The sequence below is a fragment of the Phocoena sinus genome, chromosome 16 (assembly GCF_008692025.1).
Source record: "Phocoena sinus isolate mPhoSin1 chromosome 16, mPhoSin1.pri, whole genome shotgun sequence".
Classification (NCBI taxonomy): Eukaryota; Metazoa; Chordata; class Mammalia; order Artiodactyla; family Phocoenidae; genus Phocoena; species Phocoena sinus.
The window spans coordinates 3502183-3528852 of record NC_045778.1 but is presented as its reverse complement, the minus strand read 5'-3'; the positions used below and the strand labels follow the sequence as shown (position 1 = coordinate 3528852).

The 26670-nt window shown below is 38.9% G+C and overlaps 1 protein-coding gene across 5 annotated transcripts in view; it reads right to left on the bottom strand.

Moving 5' to 3' along the window:
* Window positions 1–7739: 7739 nt before the first annotated feature.
* The window catches only part of TSNAX (translin associated factor X), a 43499-nt gene continuing 24568 nt past the window's right edge, over window positions 7740–26670 (bottom strand). For 2 of the 5 annotated variants that reach the window (XM_032607996.1, XM_032607997.1), the window contains exons 5-6: window positions 24348–24475; window positions 14158–20312 (exon numbers count right to left, since the gene is read on the bottom strand). In XM_032607996.1, the coding sequence (XP_032463887.1) occupies window positions 19935–20312; window positions 24348–24475 (506 nt within the window). In that variant the 3' untranslated portion in view covers window positions 14158–19934. Of the gene's footprint in view, window positions 8520–14157; window positions 21982–24347; window positions 24476–26670 lie in introns of those variants that run through there. The other 3 variants (XR_004346164.1, XM_032607998.1, XM_032607999.1) reach the window with 3 other exon arrangements.

Below are 26670 nucleotides of genomic sequence, written 5' to 3'. Positions count from 1 at the left end.
CTCCTTCCCTCCCTCCCACGCCATTGAATTTTAAGGCAAATCCCAGACTTCGTGTGCTTCGGTATGCTGTCTAAAACACATGTGCATAGGGCTTCCCTGGTGGCGCAGTGGTTGAGAGTCCGCCTACCGATGCAGGGGACACGGGTTCGTGCCCCGGTCCGGGAAGATCCCCCATGCCGCGAAGCGGCTGGGCTCGTGAGCCATGGTCGCTGAGCCTGCGCGCCCGGAGCCTGTGCTTCGTAATGGGAGAGGCCACCACAGTGAGAGGCCCACGTACCGCAAGATAAATAAATAAAATAAAATACATGTGCATATACTTCTATGACATAATGCTACTATGAAACTTAACAAAATTAATGATAACTTCTTAGAATCATATCATGTCTCTTTTCAATGTTTTTAAGCAAGAAAAATGGCAAGATTTTATATAATCTACAATTTAACCAAAAGAATACTTGAATAATAAACCAGTTCCAGTTGGGAGGTTTCTGATACAGCATTCCGTTATATAAATGGCTTTAGAGAAAAGTATAGCTGGATTGTAACTGGAAGACCTGCGGAATATTCTCCTCTAAATTTTAGTCCATCTCATCACTGTTCTATGCTTCAGTTCTAGTAACCCCAGAATGGTGCTGTTACCTGGCAGGGCTCTAATGAAGATAAAAGAAACAGCATCTGTTCATCTCATTAAAGTTCACTGAGGCAGGATGGGGCTGCATGCTAGTAAATGGAGCACATAAATGTGAGGCTTGTACACTGTTCTTCGCGTTGAAAAGTAATCACAGAGAACCCTTTCTCCTTCAGCGCACGTACTGATACTTCCGAGCACGTGTGACACATGGAACTCCTGTTAACTATGACAGGGTGGAGTTAGGTAGGAAAGACATGCCAGACACCACCTCTTAGTGACCTCGGGAGAAAATGCTAGTGCTATGCCTACAGCTGTGGGAAGAGATACATATAATATATGTTCATGTCATTTAGATCTTTGATACCTGGAAAACAAGAATTTAGGAAAGGGAGTCTGGCTGATAATTGTTCCAGAAGAAAACAACTCAATTTGTCAGTAAATAACAAAAACATTCATATTACCCAGCTATTCTGCTTTCAGCAACTTACCCTAAATAAATGAACATAGATGCAGGCAAACATACACTTCTAAGGTCATTTGTGTCAGTCGTGTTGATAACCACAGACATTTTTTATATGTTCAACAACACAGTTGGTTGAATAAATTACACTACAGCATCATAATGGAATACTTTGTAGCCTTCAAAAAGCACCTGGCGGGAATATATTGATACGTAAATGTTTTGACACTATCTTTAGTAAAAAGAATCACGTTATAAAATAGTACAATGAAGATAATTCCTCTTTAACTATATTAGTGTGTATACACCTGCACACACACATACACATATGCACAGAGAAACAAGGTTAGAAAGATAGTTAACATAATGCTAATAGTAATTATCTCTTCAAGTAGAATAATTTTTTTTGTCTCTAGATTTTTCTATAATGTACATACAGAACTTATGTAAAAATTTTTTTCTTTCTAAAATTTGACTATCAGATCTGACAACATGGAAGACTGACCTAAAGTAGAATGCCACGTACTACCAACCCAGAGAAATAACACATACAAGGAAGATAGAAAAAGAAAACAAGTCCCTCAGAAATACAGAGAAATTTGAAACCCAGAATGAGATGCACATGAATTGACCATGCTCATGGTTGAAGGCACCATAGAGAAGGGATCCAGCAGTAGGTACCTAAACACCAGGAGCTTGGATTTTAACGACACACAAGGACAGGAGATGAAACTTTAGGTTAAGTGGTCCACCACAAATTTAAAAAATACATAATATACCTGAACAAATGACCCCCACTCATGCAGCAGGATTAGCCCCTCAAGAACAGTCTGAAGGGGATTATGAAATAAGCATGTTTAATATATGGAATTTAAGGGAAAAAAATGTCATGAAGAACCTAGGGGTAAGATAGGAATAAAGACGCAGACCTACTGGAGAACGGACTTAAGGATATGGGGAGGGGGAAGGGTGAGTTTTGACAGGGCGAGAGAGAGTCATGGACATATACACACTAACAAACGTAGTAAGGTAGATAGCTGGGGGGAAGCAGCCGCAAGGCACAGGGATATTAGCTCGGTGCTTTGTGACAGCCTGGAAGGGTGGGATGGGGAGAGTGGGAGGGAGGGAGACGCAAGAGGGAAGACATATGGGAACATATGTATATGTATAGCTGATTCACTTTGTTGTAAAGCAGAAACTAACACACCATTGTAAAGCAATTATACCCCAATAAAGATGTTTAAAAAAAAAAAAAAAAAAAAAGAAATAAGCATGTTTAAAATTATTAGAGAGATATTAAAAAGAAAGGAATAGAAACTATGAGGAAAGAATAAGACACTACAAAAAAAGAACAGGAAGATTTGAAAGATAGATAAAACTTACAGAAATTAAAAATAGTTATTGAAACAAAAAAATATAGATTCTCTCCTCCTAACAAGTTTAAAAGATGGACTAAATAGTAAATTAAGTTCCAATGAAGAGATTATGAGAGATCTGCAAGACAGCATTGAGAAAATTAACCAGAAAGAGTCCAAAATGATAATAGAAAATGTGAAAAAGAGGCTAAGAGATACGGTGGATAAAATAAAAAGGTCCAAGATACATACACAAAGGGAAAGGAAAGAATATAGATGATGAGGTAAAAGCAGTATTTTAAGAGAATAGGATCAGAGGTTTCCTGAATTGATGAAAGGCATGAATCCACATATCCATTGAATCCCAATGAGTCCAAAGAAATATAAACAAAAAGAGGGACTTCCCTGGCGGTACAGTGGTTAAGACTTCGCCTTCCAATGCAGAGGGTGTGGGTTTGATCCCTGGTCAGACAGCTAAGATCCCACATGCCTCAGGGCTGAAAATCCAAAACATAAAACAGAAATAATATTGTAACAAATTCAATACAGACTTTAAAAAATGGTCCACATCAAAAAATAAATAAATAAATTTCTAAACCCATTTTAATGACATTGCAGGATGGCAAGAAAAAAAAATCTTAAAAATAACTGGGGGGAAAAAAAGAATTTCTACAAAGGAAAAATATAAGTAGCACAATAGAGGCCAGAAGATAATGAAATATTATTTTCAAAGTGCTTCCACAAAATTACTATCAAATTAAAATTCTCTCCTCAGGTAAACTGTTATTCCAGAGTAAGAACAAAATCAAAAGGTTTAAAGACAAAGAGACTAAAACAATTTAACATCTACAGAACTTAGTAGGAAACTAATCTACCCCAGAAGAAAGAAATGGGAGCAAGAAGCAATGATAAACAAAGAATCTGGTCACCTGTGTGTAAACCTAAATGAGCACCAACTGTAACTAAACAACAACATCTAGGGGATGGGAGGGAACAAAGCGCAACTAAAAGACTGGACAACAGTAACAACATATAAAATGAGGGATTGCTAGGGTTACAGCATCCTAGGGGCTTATATCATTCCGAAGGAGGGTAGAAACACTAATTAACCTTAGACTTTAAGAAGACAGGAAAAGGCTTCCCTGGTGGTGCAGTGGTTAAGAATCTGCCTGTCAGTGCAGGGAACATGGGTTCGAGCCCTGGTCCGGGAAGATCCCACATGCCGCGGAGCAACTAAGCCTGTGCGCCACAACTCAACTACTGAGCCTGTGCTCTAGAGCCCGCGAGCCACAACTACTGACCCCGTGTGCCACAACTACTGAAGCCTGCACGACTAGAGCCAGTGCTCCACAACAAGAGAAGCCACCGCAATGAAGAGTAGCACCTGCTCGCTGCAACTAGAGAAAGCCCACGTGAAGCAACCAAGACCCAACGCAGCCAAAAATAAATAAATTTTTTTTTAAAAAAAGAACAAGACAGGAAATAAGGAACAACATAATGAACAACTACAAGAGAAGACTTGGTAGATATGAAACATAAAGTAAGAAGAGGAAAAATATCCAAATCTAACAGCAAACAAAATAAGGTGCTGTAGTTAAATTAATGCCAGGCAAAGGCGACTCAGAGGCACAACCCCATCCCCCAAATCATTATAAATAATCATGGAAAAGCTTCCCATGCTATGGACCAGGTCTAGAATAAACTTGATAACAAAACCAGAGAAGGACGGCACAAGAAGGAAAAATTACAGGTCAATCTCATTTGTAAACATGGATGCAAAAATCCTAAATAAGATATTAGCAAAACCAAACCAGAAGTGTGTATTTTTAAAAAGGAAAACATCCTTGCATTATTCCAGGAATACACGAATAGTTTAACATTAGAAAATCCATTAACATAATCCACGATATAAACAGATTAAAGTACAGAAACTATAAGATCTTCTTAGCAGATGCAAGAAAAAGATTTGATTGAATTGACAGAATCATGATTTTAAAAAGAAAAAGTCTTGGCAAACTAGAAAGAGAAGGGAACTTCTTTAAAGAGTATATCAGGGACTTCCCTGGTGGCGCAGTGGTTAAGAATCCGCCTACCAGTGCACGAGGCAAGGGTTTGAGCCCCGGTCAAGGAAGATCCCACATCCCGCGGAGCGGCTGGGCCTGTGAGCCATGGCCACTGAGCCTGTGCATCCGGAGCCTGTGCTCCGCAACGGGAGACGCCACAACAGTGAGAGGCCCGCATGCCACACAAAAAAAAAACACAAGAAAAAAGAAAACACAACGCAGAATTCTATCAAATATTGAAAGAAAAAGTAATACAAGAACATTAAGAAATTTCTGAAGAAAAATGAGGTGGGAGTAGTTGTCCTCTCATTTATCAAAACTCATTGTAAACTCATAGTAATTAACAAGCATGTTATTGGTACAAGGATAGGCAAATAGACCAGTGGGATAGAAAACAGAGACCCTAGAAAGAAACCCATATTTCTTATGAGAAATTGATGATCGAAAAAGTTTTCAATCCACGTTGAAACAGAAGACATCTTCTTCATACTACACACCAGATTCTGGAATACCAAAAAATTTCCAGATTGATTCCAAACCTAATGGACAAAAGCAATACTTTCAAATTTCTAAAAACTTACTGACAAAAATATAGGCTATTTATGACCTCAGGGTATGGTTGACATTCTTAAATAAGACAATAAAAACACAATGCATACAAAACTGGTACATTTGATGTCATTAAAATAACACATTTCTGCATGAGAAAAGAAAATGCACTCCCAACCACAGATCAGGAGAAGGTATTTATATAAAGAAGAACTACAAAATTAGGGGAGCAGCCACGAGGGGTTTGGGGGAAATGATCTAACAGAAAAATGTCAAAATTATATGAATAAGTAATTCATGAAAGAAGAAATATGAATGGCAAAGAGTTTTAATTGTAGAGATAGTCACTGTTAGATTAGACCACATTAAAATTTCAATAGTTTTTGGCTGACAAAAAAAATGCAATTTTATATAGGTAAAACTAGCAGCAGTAAGGGACAAAATCATATATATATAGAGAGAGAGAGAGAGAGAGAGACAGAGAGACAGAGAGACAGAAAGAGAGAGACAGAGAGAGAGACAGAGAAGAAATTGTCTCATGCAGTTATGGAGACTGACAGGTCCCAGAACTGCAGTTGGCAAGCTGAAGGCCCAGGAGAGCCAATTACAGCAACTCACAATGGTGTAAAGCTCCAATTCAAAATCCAGCAGGCTCAAGAACGAATCAAAGCTGATGTTTCGGTCTGAGTCCAAAGGCCAGACAAGATCAATGTCTTAAGCAGTCAGGCAGGAGAAATTCCCAACTCAGTCTTTTTGTTCTATTCACATTCTCAGTTGATTGGATGAGGTCCACCCACATTAGGGAGGACCATTTGCTCTACCCAGTCTACCAATTCAAATGTGAATTTCATCGAAAAACATCCTCACCAGACATACCCAGAATAATGTCTGATCAAATGCGGGGGCATTCCAACGGCCGGTCAGCTTGGCACGTGAAGTTAATCATCACAGGCACTCACTCCCATGTTATTTGTAACATCAAAGAACTGAAAACCATCCACCTGTCTACTCGTTCCACAAGTATTCACTCCGCACCCATTATGTGCCATGGGTTGTTCAATGTGTCGGGATAGACCAGGGAATACAGACATTCCTCCCCCTGGAAAGCTTATGTATTAGTTATGGGAGACAACTGGCAAGCAGAATACTTGAGTTGGTTCCATGTTACTTATGTAAGCAGGGAGTGGTACTTTCCATAGCGTCAGGGAGACCATTCATAGTATATTCTCTATAGATGCCACTCTCTGAAAGTGTGTTGGGAATAAGTGGCAAATGGAGATTTAAATTAAATCAAGGCAGGCCTCATTTGGAAGGTAGCCTATTAGCACAAACTTAAAACTGATGAGGGAAGTAGAGTACAGATATCTGGAGAAAAAAAGAGCCAAAAGGTAGAAGAAACAGACCTTGTAAAAAACAAACAAAAAAACCCAATAATAATACCAATATTATCCTTGGTTTCGAGCTCTTTATCAGAGGTCCCCAACCCTTTCGGCACCAGGGACCGGTTTCGTGGAAGACGATTCTTCCCTGGACGGGGTTGGGGTCCAGAAATGGGGAGCGGCAGGGAGCAGCGTATGAAGCTTCGCTGGCTGGCTCACCTGCTGCTCCCCTCCTGCCGTGCAGCCCGGTTCCTAACAGGCCGTGGACTGGTACCGGTCCATGGCCCGGGGGTTGGGGACCCTTGCTTTACATCGCAGAAAGCCTACAAATGTGCCACCTATTTTGTACCCTTGCTCACTGATTCACGAGTGGAAGGAGGGCACCAGCAAGCACTCTTGTCATTTTGTATTTTTCTAGAAATAGTCTATGCATTAACAAAAGCATATAGACAAATTATTTTAACCTTTTCCACAGCAGTGGCGTATCTACATCTTGCTATTTTCAGTTAAAATACCATGGATAATTTTCCATAACAGGACATGCAGAGCTGTCTGATTCTTTTTTTTTAAGATGTTGGGGTAGGAGTTTATTAATTAATTAATTTTTGCTGTGTTGGGTCTTTGTTTCTGTACGAGGGCTTTCTCTAGTTGTGGCAAGCGGGGGCCACTCTTCATCGCAGTGCGCGGGCCTCTCACTGTCGCGGCCTCTCTTGTTACGGAGCACAGGCTCCAGACGCGCAGCCTCAGTAGTTGTGGCTCACGGGCCTAGTTGCTCTGCGGCATGTGGGATCCTCCCAGACCAGGGCTACGAACCCGTGTCCCCTGCATTAGCAGGCAGATTCTCAACCACTGTGCCACCAGGGAAGCCGTATCTCATTCTTTTTAATGGCTTTATAGCATCTAATTTTATGGTTGCACCATAATTGATTTAATTTGTCCTTCATGGAAGGACACTCACATTTGACTTTTTAATATTCAAAACATTGCTATAATGAGTATATTTTGAACATGTAATTTCACAAATGTATGAATAAACTTGACAGATGCTACCAAAACACCCCTCGTAGAGATCAATGTCAATTTCTACTTTTCACAGCAGCGTGAGTCCCCGTTTCCCTCATACCAACATAGCGTTACCAGTCTTCAACTCTTTTTGTGTGTGTGTGTTACGCGGGCCTCTCACTGTTGTGGCCTCTCCCGTTACGGAGCACAGGCTCCGGACGTGCAGGCTCAGCGGCCATGGCTCACGGGCCCAGCCGCTCCGCGGCATGTGGGATCTTCCCGGACCGGGGCACGAACCCACGCCCCCTGCATCGGCAGGCGGACTTTCAACCACTGCACCACCTGGGAAGCCCCAGTCTTCAACTCTTAACCCATCTGATAAGTGAAAAGGGCCAACTTGTAGTTTTAACTTGCATTTCTTCAACGAGAGAGATCGGGCACCTCTTCTCAGGCTTAAGAACCACTTGTTCCCTGAAGTCAGCATTCAGTCAGGAAAACAGAAAGCACTCGAGGTAACAGAAAACAAAGAGGAAAGGATTTAACACAGGTGCTTCCAAAACCTTGGAAGGGCTGGGTGAAAGGAAGGTCAGGGAAAGCTGCCAGTGAGTTCAGGAAACCCAGAAGTCACAGGAATTGCAGGAAACCATGGCTGATGATCTCAGCTGCCGGCAGCCCTGAAGCAGGTATCAGTCGAGTGTGGAAGCTCCTGCAGGACCTCACGTATGCCATCTGAGCAAGCCTGACCCTGCCTCTGATGCTGAAGGAGCAACCAAGGCTTTTGTTTCTCTTCCGCTTTTCAAATATTACATGTGCCTCTCACTGGGAGACTGCAAAGAAACCCTCTTCGCGAGGGAATCAAGGAAGTGTGGTTTCCAGGCTTCCAGTTCCTACAATGCAGAACGAGAGTTTAGGAGGCAGACCTAGTACCAAGTATCAGCAGGCAGTGCCCGGCACGGTCTACTCCTCTGGCTAGGTGGCACTCACACCTTTCCAGCTAGGTTTAAACCTCCAGGCGACTTCATGCTTCCACCGAATAGGATGCATTGATCCTCCCCACAACCAAGGGTGTTCACTTTCTTCCTAAGAGGGGAGAGAGGAAGTCCTATCAGTCACTACCCACCTCTGATCTTCATTCCTCTTTTGGTTCAATACAACTTGCCTTTGCCATCCTGTAACTTGAAGACTAGATTAAAAGTTTACTCAACAAAAACATGCCCTATATGAAATAACAGGAAAAGGGGAGGAAAAAAAAAAGGCACAACTGATTAAAATATAAAAGATACATTACAAAGCAATGAGAAAATATGCATTGTCACTAAAGTCCTTGTTTCTGCAACTGCTCCCAAGGTGAGAGTTGATATTTATAATTTTCTTCTTTTACTATTTATTCTATGTTCCCTGTGCCTTGAGTCAAAACCTCAGTTAATTGAGATGCTTTACCTGGTGCGTGGCTCAAATCGTGACTGCTAAAGGATCAGTGCCATTAGGATTCTGCCTCTTCAACGTTGCCAAAGCTTCTATCCGTTCTCCCTCCACGCAGGGGAGTACTAAGAGGTATCCAGAAAAACTACTGTGGGTGTGTGTGTGCACGCAGGCTCGCATGTGTACGTGTGGGTTCTGTTAGGTAGACAAAGAGTTTTGGAGGCTTTTATTTACATTATGATATGGAAAAAAGTTCTGGACTTTGAGTCCTGTGTTCTTGTATTTCCTAGATGCTCTTCTGTCATGTTTCTTAAAGCAAGACTTGGGATTTGGCATATGTAATTGCTTATACTATTCAAAAGATCACTGAGATGGGTTACAAATAGGATTTTCCCCCCAAAAGGTAGACCAGTAAATAATAAACATTTTGATGGCAAAAGCACAGCAACAAAAGCAAAAACAAGTAAGTGGGACTACATCAAACTAAGAAGCTTCTGCTTAGCAAAAGAAATCAACAAAATGAAAAGGCAATCTACTGAATGGGAGAAAATATCTGCAAGTCATATAATTGAAAAGGGGTTAATATTCAAAATATATAAGGAGTAGCAAGAAAACTAACAACCTGATTAAAAAATGAGCTGAGGAATTGGACAGTATTCCAAAGAAGACAAATAAATGGCAACAGGTACATGAAAGGATGCTCAATATCACTAATCATCGGGGAAATGCAAATCAAAACCACGATGAGATACTACCTCACTCCTGTTAGAAATGCTATTATCAAAAAGACAGGAGATAACAAGTGTTGGCAAGGATGTGGAGGAAAGGGAACCCTAGTGCATTGTTGATGGGGATGTAACATGGTGCAGCCACTATAGAAAACGGTATGGAGTTTCCTCAAAAAATTAAACACAGAACTATCGTATGATCCAGCAATCCCACTTCTGAGTATACATCCAAAGGAAATGAGAACAGGATATCAAAAAGATGTCTGGGGCTTCCCTGGTGGCGCAGTGGTTGAGAGTCCACCTGCCGATGCAGGGGACACGGGTTCGTGCCCCGGTCCGGGAAGATCCCACATGCCGCAGAGCGGCTGGGCCCGTGAGCCATGGCCGCTGAGCCTGTGCGTCCGGAGCCTGTGCTCTGCAACGGGAGAGGCCACAACAGTGAGATGCCCACGTACCGAAAAAAAAAAAAAAAAAAAAAGATGTCTGTACTCCCATGTTTATGGCAGCATTATTCACAACAGCCAAGGTATGGAAACAACCTAAGTGTCCATCAATGGATAAGCGGATAAAGAGTGGTATATATAGTCATCCTCAGTATCCAAGGACAATTGGTTCCAGGACCACCCCTGCAGGTACCAAAATCCATGGATACTCAAGTCCCTTATATAAAAAATGTAGTATTTGCATGTAACCCATACATATCCTCCCACATACTTTAAATCACCTCTCAATTACTTATAATATCTAATACAATGTAAATGCTACGTAAATAGTTGTAGATATAATGTAAATAGTTGCCAGTATACAGCAAATTCAAGTTTGGTTTTTGGAACTTTCTGCAATTTTTTTCCCTGATATTTTTCATCTGCACTTGGTGGAATCTGCAGATGCAGAACCTGAGGATACGAAGGACTGACTGTATACAATGGAATATTACTCAGCCGTGAGAAAGAAGGAAATCCTGCCATTTGCAACAATCTGGAAGGAATCTGACAGCATTGTACTAAGTGAAATAAGGCGGGCAAAGACAAACACTATATGATGTCACTTATAGGTGGAATCTAAAGAGGACAAACTCAGAGGAACAGAGAATAGAGTAGTGGTTGCCAGGGGTTGCGAAGTAGGGGAAACGGGGAGATACTTTTCAAAGAGTACACCCTCCCCGGGATAAAATTATCAAGTGTGGGGATCTAATCCATAGCATGGTGATTATAACTAATAATACTGTATCATATACTTGAATGTTGCTGAAAGAGTAGATCTTAAATGTTCTCACCACCAAAAAGAAATGGCTTGTCTCTATGTACAGTGACGGAAGTAACAGAAAAAAGGAAAGAAAGAAAAGAAATGGTAACTATGTGATGGGATGGGGATCAACAGGGGCAGTAGCTAACAGTATGACGGCTGGTAGTAATTTTGTAATTTATAAATGTTTCAAATCAACACATTCTACATCTTAAACTTACACAATGTCATGTGTCAAGTATATCACAGTTAAGCCGGAAAAATATTGAATAAAGGTTAAAAAAAGAGAAATAACCACTTTTACCCTAAAATTTGAAGACGGTATGACTGGAAATTAACTATGTATAGTTTATTCCACAAGGCAAAAACCTTCTCTCTTGAAACACACCAATTATAGATGCATAAGGAACAAGAGCAATAGGTAGGCTCTGAATTAAAATATCAGTGCGCTTCTACCAAATGAGAACTTGCATTAGGGGACAAGGGAAGGGACAACGCTGGAACATGCACTCAACAGAACTTCACTTATTGTTTAAAAAACAAACGAACCGAAGAAAAGCCCACTACTTCATAAATCCTAGAAATGGCTTCATCTAGTTAGGATCCTTGGATTTATAAAGACTTCTTTTTATTATTATCTTTAAAATATTTATTTATTTGGCTGTGCCAGGTCTTAGCTGAGGCATGCGTGTGGGATCTAATTCCCTGACCAGGGATCGAACCCAGGCCCCCTGCATTGGGAGTGCAGAGTCTTAACCTCACTACCTGGGAAGCCCCTTATAAAGTATCTGATGGTGCATGGGACCTTAAGAAATCATCTAGACCAGTGATTCTTGGCTTTTTAAGGTCAAAGACGCATTTCAGAATGACATGAAAGTCGTGGGCATTTCTAACTAGAGAAATTCTCTAACATAATGTCAGCATTTCACTCACACAACTATAACAAAATTGAGTATCTGCCCCTGTCAGAGTATCACCATGGAAACTGCATGCTTATACAAGTGTACAATGTGAAAGACATATTTGGACTCCTCCAATAACAAGGTCTCTTTTTTTTTTTTTTTTTTTTTTTTTTTTGTGGTATGCAGGCCTACTCACTGTTGTGGCCTCTCCCGTTGCGGAGCACAGGCTCCGGACACGCAGGCTCAGCAGCCATGGCTCACGGGCCCAGCCGCTCCGAGGTATGTGGGATCTTCCTGGACCGGGGCACGAACCCGTGTCCCCTGCATCGGCAGGCGGACTCTCAACCACTGCGCCACCAGGGAAGCCCCAACAAGGTCTCTTAATCTGGGTCTCAGGGACTTAGTTTTAGAGCATCCATAGATGGATTTGTGAAGGTCCATGCCATCTCCTTAAATTACATGCAAAATGTTGCAGGTAGAGTCTATTCAGTAAGTTATATTCCTGGGTTCTTCATGCCCTGAAATGCTTTTTCACACAGATTATATGGCTCAATCATAAAAACACCTGAGAAAAGTGAGGCCCATATTATTTAACAGATGATAAAACTAAGGTGCATTAAGAATAAGGCTTAAGGTAAACCTGTTCAAGGTCACATACAATATTAAGAACCACAAAAAGTGGTGTGTCATTGCAGAAAGGCTGTCATCTAAGTTTCATTAGACGTAGTTTCTAATCCCAAATCTTTGTCTAGTGTGGTAGGTAACCTTGAGCGTGTTACTTAACCTCTCTAGGTCTCAGTTACATTATTTACATATAAAGGGGGCAGTGGGAGGGGATATTACCATTCCCTGCCTACCTCAGAGCTTTAAGAATCAGCTGAATTTACATAAATGCACTTTTAGACAAAATGTAAGAAAGTCCTATAGTTAACCTGTGGGTTGTAATTTAATGTATAAATCATCTAAAAACTTTCAAGTCTCAACTTCAAAACAAGATTATGAGTTGCAAATGTGACACCCCATCAACCTGAACAAATTGTTGACCATGAGGTACTTTCTAGACTTCTGGATGGCTCTAAGTATAGAGGGTCCAAGGACACTGGTCCTGTACATAACCCCTCCAGGGATCGACAGAGCCCCAAATGAGAGTGTGCTGAACAGGGATACTGAAGACCTCACCAACCCTGATGGAAATCAGGACCTGATCTATTGTTTGGAGAGCCACTCTGAATCAGGAACCAACAGGGGCTCCTTTAGCAAGATCATCTGGAAGATAAACAGATGATTGATTTGGCTGCAATGCTACTGCTCTAGGCTGCAAGTTACCACATTCACAATTCTGGATGCAACAAACCGTGCACTCAAAGAAAGACAGACTCGAAGTATTTCTTCAAAACTAAACTGCAGGGGGACTTCCCTGGTTACGGATCCACCTGCCAACACAGGGGACACGGATTCAATCCCTAGCCCGGGAAGATCCTACATGCCGCGAAGCAACTAAGCCGTGTGCCACAACTACTGAACCTGCACTCTAGAGCCCGCGAGCCACAACTACTGAGCCCATGCACCACAACTACTGAAGCCCGTGTACCTAAAGCCTGTGCTGTGCAACAAGAGAAGCTACCGCAATGAGAAGCCCGCGCACTGCAACGAAGAGTAGCCCCCGCTCACGGCAACTAGAGAAAGCCCGTGCACATCAAGGAAGACCCAATGCAGCCAAAAATAATAATAATAATAAGTAAATAAAAATACCTTTAAAAAATTTTTTTAAAATAATAAACTGCAGAACTTTCACAAGATTTCAATGGTATTTTTTGAATAGATTTTTTTTGAAACTGTCAAAAGATAGAAAGGTGATACCAATAGAAACCACAGAATTAACAAACAGAAGCTAATCAAGTACCTACTAATTCCCAGATTTGCGAGGAAGGGGCGGGATTCCTTAGTCCCCTAAAAATAAGAGATCAAGGTAGATCAGTACAGGATTATATAGAAAGTAGACTAGTCAGCACAATATCTTACTAATAAAAGTACTCCACATTTATTGAAATTAATTATAAAACCAACGTTCAAGACCCAGTGGAAAAAGTCTAAAAATAAGCAAAAATGTAAAAAATATAATGTATTATAAAAATATTAGAACATAAACCCCCAAAAAATATACAAGGAAATAATAAATCGGAGTATAAATCAATGAGATAAAAAAGAGACTAGCAAAAAGCCAAAGCCAAATAAAGCAAGAATTAATTCTTTAAAAATACTAACATAATGGAGGCACATTTGGCAAAAATGACTAAAAACATCTATACAGAGAGACAACACAAATATATACTATGAATACATATATAGCCAGGATATAAATATAATAACATAACATTAACAACACTGTATCAAAAAAATTGAAAATGAAGACAAAATGGATTAATCCTGTGAAAAATGTAATTTATCAAAACTTGCCATTAAGAAATGATGAAAAACTTATACAGCCCTATACAATTAAAGAAACTGAATAATTAAAAAAGAAGTCTTCCCATAAGCAAAATACCAGGCAATTTCAAGCAAATTTTCAAGGAAACAATAAATCCACTTTTTAAAAAACATTAAAATACTATTATAGAGATACAATTCACATAACATGAAGTTCACCATCTTAAAGTGCACAATTCAGTGGGTTTTAATATATTCACAAGGTTGCACAGTCCCACTAATTCCAGAACATTTCCATCACCTCATCAAAAACCCCACATTGTTAGTCACTCCAAACCCCTCAAGCACCCCAATGCCACCAATATTTCATATCAATACATAATACAACGTGCGGCCTTCTGTATCTAGTTTCTTTCACTTAGCATAGTTTTCTAGGCTCATCCATGAGGCAAGTAACAGCACTTAATTTTTTATGGCCGAATAAGATTTCATTGCAGGGGTATAACACACCTTGTTTATCCATTCATCAGCTGATGGACATTTGCATTGTTTCCACTTTTTGGCTACCATAAATAATGCTGTTGGAAACATTCGTGCACAAGTCTCCCTCTCCTTCTGTTTTTTTTCTCTCCCTTCTTCCCTCTTCTTCCTTCCTTTCCTTCTTTCTCTTTTATTATATAAAAGATATAGATATAAAATTTATATATATAGTGGGTATAGAGTGGTACTTCGTGATTTTGATTTGCATTTCCCTAATGGCTAATGAAGTTTAACATCTTTTCGTGTGCTTATTGGTCATTTGTGTTATCATTTTTCCAAAACTGTCTACTCAAATCCTTTGCCTACTGTTAAACTGGGTTGTCTCTTTACTGTTAAGTTGTTAAGAAGAGTTCCTTTCATATTTTAGATACATATATCTAGTATCATTATATCACTATATTATCAGATTATGATCTGCAAATATTTTCTCCCATTCAGTGGGTTGCCTTTTCACTTTCTTGATAGTGTCCTTTGACGCACGAAAGTTTTTCATTTTGATGGAAGTTTCAATTTAGTTTTTTCTTTGGATGCTTGTGCTTTTGATGTTATACCTAAGAAACCACTGCCTAATCTATGGTCAAGAAAATGTACACCTGTTTCTAAGGATTTTATAGTTTTAGGTCATATTTGTATTCCCTCCATTTTAAATTAATTTTTGTATATGATTTGAAGGATCTAACTTCATTCTTTTCATGTGGACACTCAGCTGTCCCAGCACCATTTGTTCAAGACTATTCTTTCCCCATTGAATGGTCTTGGCACCCTTGTCAAAAATCAATTGACCTGTCCAAACCCATAGAATGTCCAAACCCATAGATTCCACGAACACAGGATGCCTTTTTCTTCTGCAACATTTTACAGCTTTCAGTGTACAATTTGCACTTCTTAGGGTAAGTTTATTTCTGTATATTTCATTCTTTGTAATGCTATTGTAAATGCAATTATTGCCTTGATTTTGATTTTTAATTGCTAGTGTAGAGAAACAGAACTGATTTCTATGTATTGATCTTGTATCCTGTGACCTTGCTTAATTCATTAATTATTACTAATAGTTTGGGGGGTTTTAAGGGTTCTTTATAGAGGTTTTCTATATATAAGATCATGTTATCTCCACATAGAGACAGTTTTACGTCTTTCTTTCAATCTGGAGGCCCTCTGTTTCTTTTTCTTGCTTAATTGCCTTAGCTAGAACCTCCAGTACAATGTTGGACATCCTCGTCTTGTTCCTGATCTTAGAGGGAAAGCTCTCCGTTCTTTCACCATTAAGTACAATGTTGTGTGCTTTTCGAATACCCTTTACCAGGATGAGAAATTTCGCTTCTACTCTAAGTTTGAGTGTTTGTCGTGAAAGGGTGCTGGATTTTGTCAAGTGACTTTTCTGTTTCTACTGAGATAAACCATGGTTTTTTCCTCTTCGTGCTATTAATATGGCGTATTACATTTGGTTTTCATGTTGAACCAACCTTGCCTTCCTGAGATGCAATTCCATGGTGTTGGTCGTGGTGTACAATCATTTTTCACTTGTGACTGAATTTGGTTTCCTAGTATATTGTTGAGGATTTTTGCATCTATATTCATGAAGGACACTGGTCTGTAGTACTGTCTGGCTTTGGTATGACAATGATACTGGCCTCATAAAATGAGTTAGAAACTGTTCCCTACTTTTTTGGAAAGAACTTGAGGACTGGTATCAATCTTTATATGTTTGGTAGAACTTAACAGTGAAGCCATTTGGTCCTGGGCTTTTCTTCACTGGGAGTTTTATTAGTAACCTTACCTCTTTGCTATAGTTCTATTTAGATTTTCCGTGTCCTCCTGAGTCAGTTTTGTGAGTTCCTAGGAATCTGTCCATTTATCTAGGTTATGTAACTTTAGAATTGTTCATTGTGTTCCCTTATAAACTTTCTGCTTCTGTAAGGTCAGTGGTAATGTCTCCTCTTTAACTCCTGATCTCAGTAATTTGAGTCATCTTTTCCTTGGTCAGTCTAGCCAAAGGTTTCTTTAATCTTGTTCATCTTTTCAAAGAACCAACTGATATTCTCCACTGTCTGATATTCTCTATTGTTTTCCTATTCTCTGTTTCATTTATATCTGCTCTAATCTTTATTTCCTTTCTTCTGCTTGCTTTGTGGTTTGCTTTGCTATTCTTTTTCTAGTTTCTTAAGACAGAAGTTTAGGTTCTTGATTTGATATCATTCTTTTTAAATGCAGGGATTTAAAGCTATAAAGTTCCCTCTGAGCACTGCTTTTGCTGAACACCGTTAAGTTGTATACTGTGTTTTTTTCATTCTTCGCAAAATATTTTCTAATTTCCCTGTGATTTCATCTTTGACCCACTATTTAGGGGTATGTTGCTTCATTTATCTTCCCAATTTACTTCTAGTATTAATTTCTAACTTCATTCCATTGTGGTCAGAGAACATACTTTGTATAATTTCAATCTTTTTAATTGCATTGAGACTTGTTCTGTGGCCTGACATTTTGTGGATAATGTTCCACACACACTTGAGAAAAATATATCTTCTCTTGTTGGGATGAGTGTTCTATATACGGGTGTCACGTCTAATTGGTTGACAGTGTTGTTCAAGTCCTCTATTTCCTTACTGATCTGTCTTGTTCTTCCATCCATTATAGGAAGTCGGGTATTAAATTATCCAACTATTACTACTGAATTGTCCATTTCTCCCTTCAGTTATCTCAGATTTTGCTTCATGTATTTTGGGGCTCTGCTGTTTTATATATCAATATACATATGTTTGTAATTGCTATGCATTCTCAATGGATTGAGCCTTTTACCATTACATGTTGTTCTTTGTCTCTAGCCAAAAGAAAAAGAAGGTCTTGATGTCTATTTGTTTAGCTCTCTTGGTTACTGTTTGCATGGAATGCCTTTTCCCATTCTTTTAGTCCATTTGTGTCTCTGAATCTAAAGTGAGTCTTTTGCAGACAGCAAAGAGTTTGTATTAAGTTTTTAAATCCATTCCACCAATCCCTCATTTAAATAACACCTTTCTTTGATCACCTTCAAGAAAAGCCCTAGGGCTCTGCAATGTGTATGGTGGAAAAAACACTGATTTCATAAATGCAGCAATTACTTATGAAGGAAATAACCCAGTTTTATTTTAGAATTTCTCAGGAACTTGCCATGCTACCTAGAACCAATTTCTTTTTATAATAAAGATGAAAAACATCACCACAGGTGATGATATGAGAGCAACCACTTTGAAACATTCAGGATACATTTAGAGATCCTCTACCATCCTGGTCTAACACCCACTGTATTAGTATAACATGCAATGTAGAAATGTTATCAGTAGGCCCGGCACCAATCCACCTGTAGCAGATACTGCTGACTGCGGACCTAAAGGCCATTTCCCCTTCCCCTAAGATGGCAACACCTTAACTCGGTTTCTTGTGTTTGCTCTTCTCTCAGATAAAGGGCACCTTGATCTATCAAGGTGATCTCATCCTCCTTTCCACTAGCTGGTTTTGAGGGACTGGAAAGTTACCCAGTCTAGGTCAATGAGATGTGAAAAGATGTCTTTTCTGAACTCTCCCTACTTCTGGACCCATTTTAAGAAATCATAAATCTCCACATTAAGCGAGTCTGTATCAAGTTTCCTGTTTAGGCTAAAAAGTCTATAACAGTTTGATTAAGTATTTCTCAACTGACCAAAAAATAAGCTTAACTTTTGTATTTTAATATTTTATTCAAAGAGTTCAGTTTTAAACATCTGTAAGACATTCATCAATCCATTATTACTTTACTTTTAACATTATAAATTTAACTTCAAGTGGCAGAGGAAAGAAAAATATGTAATAAAACTATATTTCAGCTGTATATCTTCGAGTAGGGAAATGGAAAAAACTTACTACCACCAAAACAAACAAACAAACAAACCTAATCTATTAGGCATGTATATATTTTATTTTCCTTTAGGTGATCATTTTTGGAAAATTACCCTTTCCAAGAATAAGCCCTTGCAAACAGAGCTGCTAATCTTTCCAAAAATAAAATCCAGTATCTAGATTCTTAAAACTCACAAAACCAAATGGAAATGTCTAGTTGTCAGCCAACAGTGCCATGCTCAAGTCAGTTTCACACCACAGTGAATGGTATAACTATTTTCAGTAGGCAAATTCCTAATATAACTAATTCCTAATATTCCTAAAATAACTAATTTCAGTAGGCAAATTCCAATTCTAAATATGAATAGTGAGACTACTTCTACTACTAGTGATACTACTTGCTATTCCCAACTGCGTTGACAACTGTCTTATTGCTGAATTGTACGTGATAAATCTTCTTTGGCAACTTTTCATACTATGCATTAACACAACTGGACAACTATAAAGATTTGGATTAACTTAATATTTCAGAATTTTCAAAACTTCATTATAATTATTTAGATGTAATTTCTGATAGATGTTAGAATAGGAAAGCCTCCAAACATGCCTAATTAAATATAATAACAACAACAAAAACTGCTAAATAATCACTACCTTTTCAGTTGTATGTGCAAGTATATAATTCAACTCAAACATCAGTGAAAATATTACAATGTTAGTGCCAATTCTCTATCAGACTTTCTGTGATAAAGGACAAAAATTAAATGTAGAAACTAACATCTGGGTACCTGTCAATTTTTCTGGAAGGCTGTTTCATATGGATTCAAAATGACCTAAAATTAGCCAGAATATAACATGAATTCTCACCACAATACCTCATGAAGTATACTGGTAATGTGATTTTAAACTCTTGGTCTATGAATTAAGCCTATTTTGGAGGCTTGGCACAATATTATCAAGAAATTTAAACAGGAATCTCAAGTCCAGATGTATAACTAAATATTTATTTTTTAAAAATCACCAACTTAAACTATAACTGTCTTCCACTAAATATTACCGCTCCAAAATTCACACACACTAAATTAAAATAGGTACGGCAGAAAGTGCACTCTGAAGCATGTTCACATTTACAAAGATAAATGATGAGGTTTAGCCAGCAAAAAGTCAAACAGGCATATAGGCAAACATCTGTATGCAAATTTTCACGAGTAAGAAATGATTTGTTTTGGTAATTTTATGTACAGCCTGTATACAATTTAAAACAAGTACAACTGAAAACATTTCTAAAGCCACAATAAAGTCAAATGATATACTAAATAACAGTCTTACAAATTGGTCTCTCTCAGGAGTTCTTAAGAGAAAGAAAACTGAGAAATGTTACTCTAAGAAATGCCCTCTTCTTGATCAATCATTTCTGTTTTAACTGAAAAGACATCTGCCAGCATGTGTTTTGGAATTTCTGAACCTCTGACTTTCAAGGCATAACAAGCATTCTCCACTTTGGCCAGACTTTGTTTCAAGGTATACAGCTTCTTAGAAACCTCATAAGGTCCAGTATTGCCAATGAATGAAAACCCATCATAAACCTGACGTAAAAACTGGCTCACTTCAAAGGGGGTGTCAATGTCCCCATTCCCGACACTGTTAATACACATTCGCATCAACTCTCCAGTTAAATCAGCCACTCCCAGAAGGTAATCAACAGGCGTGATTTTCAGTCTCCAGGTACCGCATTGCTTATCCCGTGCATCAGAAGAGGGCTGGTAAAAACAAACAAAAAGAACACACACACACAAAGAAAATACACTGTGTAAAAGAGTGACTATGCATGTATCTCATATCAGGAACAAAATCAACAGCAGGTCAATCATACTAATCTTCTCTAAATAAAACGATCCGTTTTGTTAAATGACCATTCGAGACGTTACAAGACGGATTCGTGCCCTCAGTAGGGAGTTGAACTTACGACTTCAAGATAATTCTGACATCTAATATTGTATCATTATAAAATCAACCATTTCCAATTTCACTTGACATACAAGATAAAATCAAAACATTCTTAAACAAGGCCTACTGACTTTACTGCAAGACAATGACTGACTTACTTAAACGACAGATCATAAAGCCCTCCAGGTTCAGGATCCAGTCATGTTTTCCTCAATCACTTAGTCCCTTTCTGGCCTCTCTCCTGTCCCCCTCGGCACTAGCCGTAAGGATTTATTACTCTCTCGCTACACCCGCCTCAGTTCCTTTAGGCTCCTATTTTTCTACTGCACCTGCCCAGCAAAAACACAACCCTAAATCAGTAATAAAAATCTACTCTTGATAGTGCTTTATTCAAGTGGCTGAGTACCACTGGGCTAAAAACTGATAACACTCACAACTGTATAGCGTTTGTACCACTACAAATTACTCACCAGTCCTTTTGCTTATTTCTCAGATGGTTGTCTCCAGTCTCTTCAAACACTACTCCAAACCTTCACCTCTCTCCTCCTCAGCCCTTACTCAATCCCAAACCTCTTCACTCTCAGTAAACAATCTTGCCTACTTTCACTGGCCTGGTTATCTGCCAGACCACCTGGCACAAGCTCTCTCAATTACCTTATCCCTAAAAAAAAAACAAAATAACTTATTTATGTCCACATCCATCTTTACCTTCTATCCTCCAGTCTCAGATGATGAGTTGTCCCTCCTCTTGTTTGAGGTTAACTCTTCCAAATGACCTTGACCCATCTCCTCCCACCTCTTCCAGGACCTTGCTTCATAAGGTGTATGCCCTTGGGCAAGTTATTTCATCTCTCTAAACCTCAGTTTCCTCATCTGTAAAATGGGATAACAGTACCTACCTCAGAGGTTTATTTTAAGGATGAGATAACATTTACCAAGTTCTTGGCATAATGCCCAACACAAAGTATATACTCAATAAATGTTAGCTGGTATCACCATTACCATCACTATGTCAGTCTCCTCTCTCCACATCAATTTCTCTATTGGATTCTGTCTAAAAGAGGCAATGTCTAAATTGTTATTAAAAGTCTGTATGAGACTTAGCTAGGTGGGGTGCAATTATATTGGAGGACATTTTAGGCAGAGGGAACTGCAAAGGCGTGCAGGTGAGAATCGAGCTGTATATTTGAGGAACAAGTGAGGTATTTCTTTGGAGTAAAATTTAAAGTAAGAAGTGGTACAGGATGAGTCTAGAAAGATAGAGCGCGGGGACAAAGTCACATTAAGAAATTAGAACTTTACCTATAGGTAACAGAGTCATTGAGAATTAAGCAAGGAAATGACAGAGTCAAATTTAGGTTTTATTAAGATGACTCTGGTTGCTCTGTATCCAATACATAAATCCTAGCACTGCTGGACTCTTCAGAGGCCATCTGTTCCAACCTTCTCAATGTAGAGTATAAGAATGAGGTCCAAGAAACACTGTAGGTAATATAACTAGTTAATGGTAGAACCGGGTAAGTATACAAAGTCAGCTTCCCAATTATCCTGACATAATTCCCAATTATCCTGACCTGCTATGTGTTGTTTCTATTAACTGTTAAGAGAACTGGCATCTTTTTGGAAAGGACAGACCGTGGGTGGTGAGGGTAGAGGAGGTGGGGAGGTGGCGGGCATTTTCATAAATTCATTCATAAAAGTAACTTTTGCTTAAGAAAACATTAATGTTCTTTGTTTCTCTCATTGGACAGAAGGAGTCCCCTGATTATAAACTAAGAAGTGGATTTTGAAGAAAAAAGTGTGTTAAAAAACGAACAAATTTCAACTAATTGTCAAGGAAATAAATTCTGCTTTACCAATAATACATATTAGAAACTAGGGAAAAGAAAATTACTTAAAAAGCAGTTTTTCAAGATGGACCTGAAGTATTTAGGGGTAAAACATCGTGACATCCATAACTTAAAGTAGTTTAGCAAAAAACATTTAGATGAAGCAAATATGGCAAAATGTTCATTACTGAATCCAGGTAGTGGGTATATGGATGTTCATGTGCTACTATTCTCTCCACTTTTTTGTGTATTTGAAATTTTTCATAATAAAACATTTTAAAAAATTAAATGGTTTTGACACTACTCTCAATAGGCATGTCAGAGCAAAATACCTTCCCCTACTGAATTCCCAGAATTTTCAGCACCAAGAACAATCTTTAGCACTAAAGGGAAAAATTATTTATGAATGTGGTCTTCACATTTTGAGAACTATATGTATATGAATATTATGACACCTTACAATAATTTACTACCTAAATCCTCAGAATAGTGTTATAACTCTCAGCTTCTCTTTACCTTTTGCCTTTATATTTCCATTCTGAACTAGAGAGAACTTTGAAAGGGAGGCATGGTAATTTGCCTGATATATTTAAGAAGCAGGGTCGAGATTCCCTGGTGGAGCAGAGGTTGAGGGTCCACCTGCCGATGCAGGGGACATGGGTTCGTGCCCCGGTCCGGGAAGATCCCACATGCCGTGGAGTGGCTGGGCCCGTGAGCCATGGCCACCGGGCCTGCGCATCCGGAGCCTGTGCTCCGCAACGGGAGAGTCCACAACAGTGAAAGGCCCGCATACCACAAAAAAAAAAAAAAAAAAGAAGCAGGGTCAAACAGGCTTACCTTACTTCTTTCTGTAATTCGATCTTTACTAAATAAAAGGCATGAAGGAATTTTACTTCTCAAGATGAATTTCCTCCTTAATAAACTTCACATGATTTTTAAAATTGAGACAATACATGGTTTCCTTGAAGTAAGTTATATCTGTCATGCCAAATTAAATCTCACTTTTCAAAATTAACGTTTTATTAACATTCAAGAAAAGATGATTTCCATAGCTTCTTCCACTTTCTGCCTGCCTATCCTAACTCTTCGAGTGATTTTTAAAAAAATAATAATGAAAGAAAAACTGATGAAAATTAAAGAAAGGAAAAACACTGTTTAATTGTATCTTTATGTGTACTGCTATCTCAGGAGGTTACCAAATATTCAAAATTTTACCTCATGGCCTGAATACTGTATCTTGAAACCCAGGGGGAAAAAATAGTATTTATTTAAAAGCTGAACTGCCAAAGTTTCTCTTTTCTTAATTTAGAGAAGCTATGTAATATTTCAGATAAAAGCATTATGAACTCAGTAATTAACATCTCTCACTATGTAATAACAACTTGATATTGACATTGATAATGACAACTAACTACTGAGCACTTATGTGGCATGTGCTGTATGCTATCTAATTTAAAACCTTTAAATCAAATCCTTTAAAACACTCCTTTGAGGTAGACACCTGGCACAGGGGTCCCTGGGGCACATGGTGAGAAACACCGGCAGCATGGACAAGGACACTCGTGACTCTGGATGCGAGACACCTGGTTTCAAAGTTACCTGTCATGCTTACTAGCTAACTAGGTTTTGGTAAGTTACTTAAACTCCCTAAAGGCCTTTTTTGAAAAACGAGGGTAATAATTCTTACCGCATAAGGTTAAAAAAAGGATTAAATGAGACAGTGCTTATAAAGGGCACATAGTAAAATACACAGTAAAACCAAAAGTGGACTTACGTAATTACTCAATAATGCTTTATGTAAAGAGTAATGTTTTCCCCCAACATACCCACGGTTGTTTGAGCCACTAACTAAAATATTTAAAAAGACCATTTCCCTACTTAGGAATCTATGAAATCACACTGTAGAAAGAACCTTCCCATCTCAATATTCTTAGCATCATAAGCCAATAAACCGCCTACAATCATTATACTGTTACATAAATTATGTAATAAATGTGAAATATGATTTTAAATTCTTACAGTCTTATTTTCTTTCCCATTGTCTTCTGTTGAAAAAATCAATTGTTTATTAATTTCATCCATACTGATAAGTGATCGTGTTTTGATGAAGTGTTGAAAAGAGACAGCCTCCACATATTCCTGCAGTCCTGAAAAACCAACCAAAAAATTACTAAGGAACAACCACTGAATTAATAATAAGAAAGTCATAATAAAGAACTTCAAACTAATCATCACCTAGCTCAACAAAAGCTTAATGGGTGCCTCCTATGAATATGAGCCCTAGATTCAGGTCTTAGAAAGAACACAAGGGACCACCTGGGAATAGATGGTGGGGACTACACTGAACACACAAACATTTCTGTGGCTGAACTTTAGACAGCTCAAGTACAAAAGTGTTCAATTTCTTCTTCGTGCTTCATGAGCCCATTTGTCTTAAAAATCTACTCTTTCCGACAGAGAAATGGCAAAGATTTTCAGAGAAATATATTTTGAAGAATTTAAGAAAGGGCTATTAAAAATTCTGATAGGCTTTAACAGAAACTATACAGATTATTTTTTGCTCCCTTCAGCAGCAAAATAGACAATGATTCAATCAAATGAGACATAAAATTAAAGATCATTTGGCTCTTTCCTAAAATTTTAATAGGTAAAAAAACACAGTAAATAATGCAGACTAAAGTGTCAAAATTCAGAATACTGTTTTCCTCATACTTCAAAATCAATCCTTTCTGCTTCAGTTTATGTTTAAAAAAAAAAAAAAGCTAATGAGTAATACCAGATGTACCAGATGTAAATTCTACAGAGTCCTCACTGAATTAAAAATACATCTCGGTGGGCTTCCCTGGTGGCATAGTGGTTGAGAGTCTGCCTGCTGATGCAGGGGACACGGGTTCGTGCCCCGGTCCAGGAGGATCCCGCATACCGCGGAGCAGCTGGGCCCGTGAGCCACGGCCGCTGAGTCCACGCATCCGGAGCCTGTGCCCCGCAACGGGAGAGGCCACAACAGTGAGAGGCCCGCATACGGAAAAAAAAAAAAAAAAAAAGCTCGGTAAAGGTTGAAAATAGTACTACAAATACTTTTTCAAGTGTTTTAAAACAACCAAATTTTATCGTCACAATTTTCAGCATTACTTTATTATGTCTTAATCTATAAGGTAATACTTATAGGGGAAAAGTATTTCTTAAAATGATTATCATTACTGTCAGGTTAAGAAACTCAGTCTTCTTTTTAAAGGCGTTATTGTAAAAACAGGAAGAGGGGAACAAATTCAGAAAGAAAACTCAGAACTTGGTAGGGTCATCGGTATTCAAGTTCTCTCTCTAACACTTCTCCTGACAGAGTCCTGCACTCACAGAGCCTCCCAAAAGCCGACACTGAAAGTCAGGCCTGGCAGCAACAGTGTTGAGAAGGCTGGCCACTGTGGTATTGTCACAAATGCCACACTAGGGTCAAAGACACAAAAGGAAATGCATGACCTGGTTTTTATAGCAATAAGAGGAAACAACTAAATGAAAATACCCTGACTCATTTTGAGCAGCAAATGATGCTAAAGTAAGGTTAGAAAATAAGTGTCTCCTGATGACAGAGTAAGACATGACAGGACACTTTGCTTAATAAACCTAACATGCTGAGAAATGAAACAATAAAGTTGAGTTTAACAAAACAGATAACATCCCTTAACATTTACAATTAAATTTCTGTAACATTTTAGTTTTATGAATAGGTTCATAAAACCCAGTTCCCTTCCCTAATGACAATCTGTATTTCTCATTTCCTTCCAGAAATACTTCAGGCATACAAAAGCAAAAAGCAACACTTAAGAACCACTCATCACATCTCTAAACATGCTCTAACGTGTCTAATGCTCATGCTCTTTCAAATGAGAGCTAAAGACGAAGATATGCAGAAAGATTTATGGACAAGGATATTCATCATCACAATCACTACAACAACAAAAACTGAGAAAACCTGAAAGGTCAATAACAGAAGTGCCACTCGTCAACTTACTGTCCCTCAGCTCCATCAGTGCAGGTAATGGGGGTGGACCCTAACACGCTTCTCTTTTGCCAGCTGGCACATTAGTGAGCTTTGCTGGTAGAGGGCCCTGGAAGGACAGCAAAGGGGGGAAAGCTCTCTTCGGGGTTCTGGTGTGCCCGTCTTCGGCAGCCTTCTAAGCGTGGGGAACCTACAGCTCCAGGCGGGCAGCAGCCCGAGGCCCCTCTTTGGGGGCAGATTCCCTTTGTGAGCCAGAGAGCATCTCCCAGGGAGCCACCTCCCTGGGCAAGGAGTCTCCCGGCCCAGCACCTCCCCACGGACAGCTTCCCAGTGATGCCATCAGCA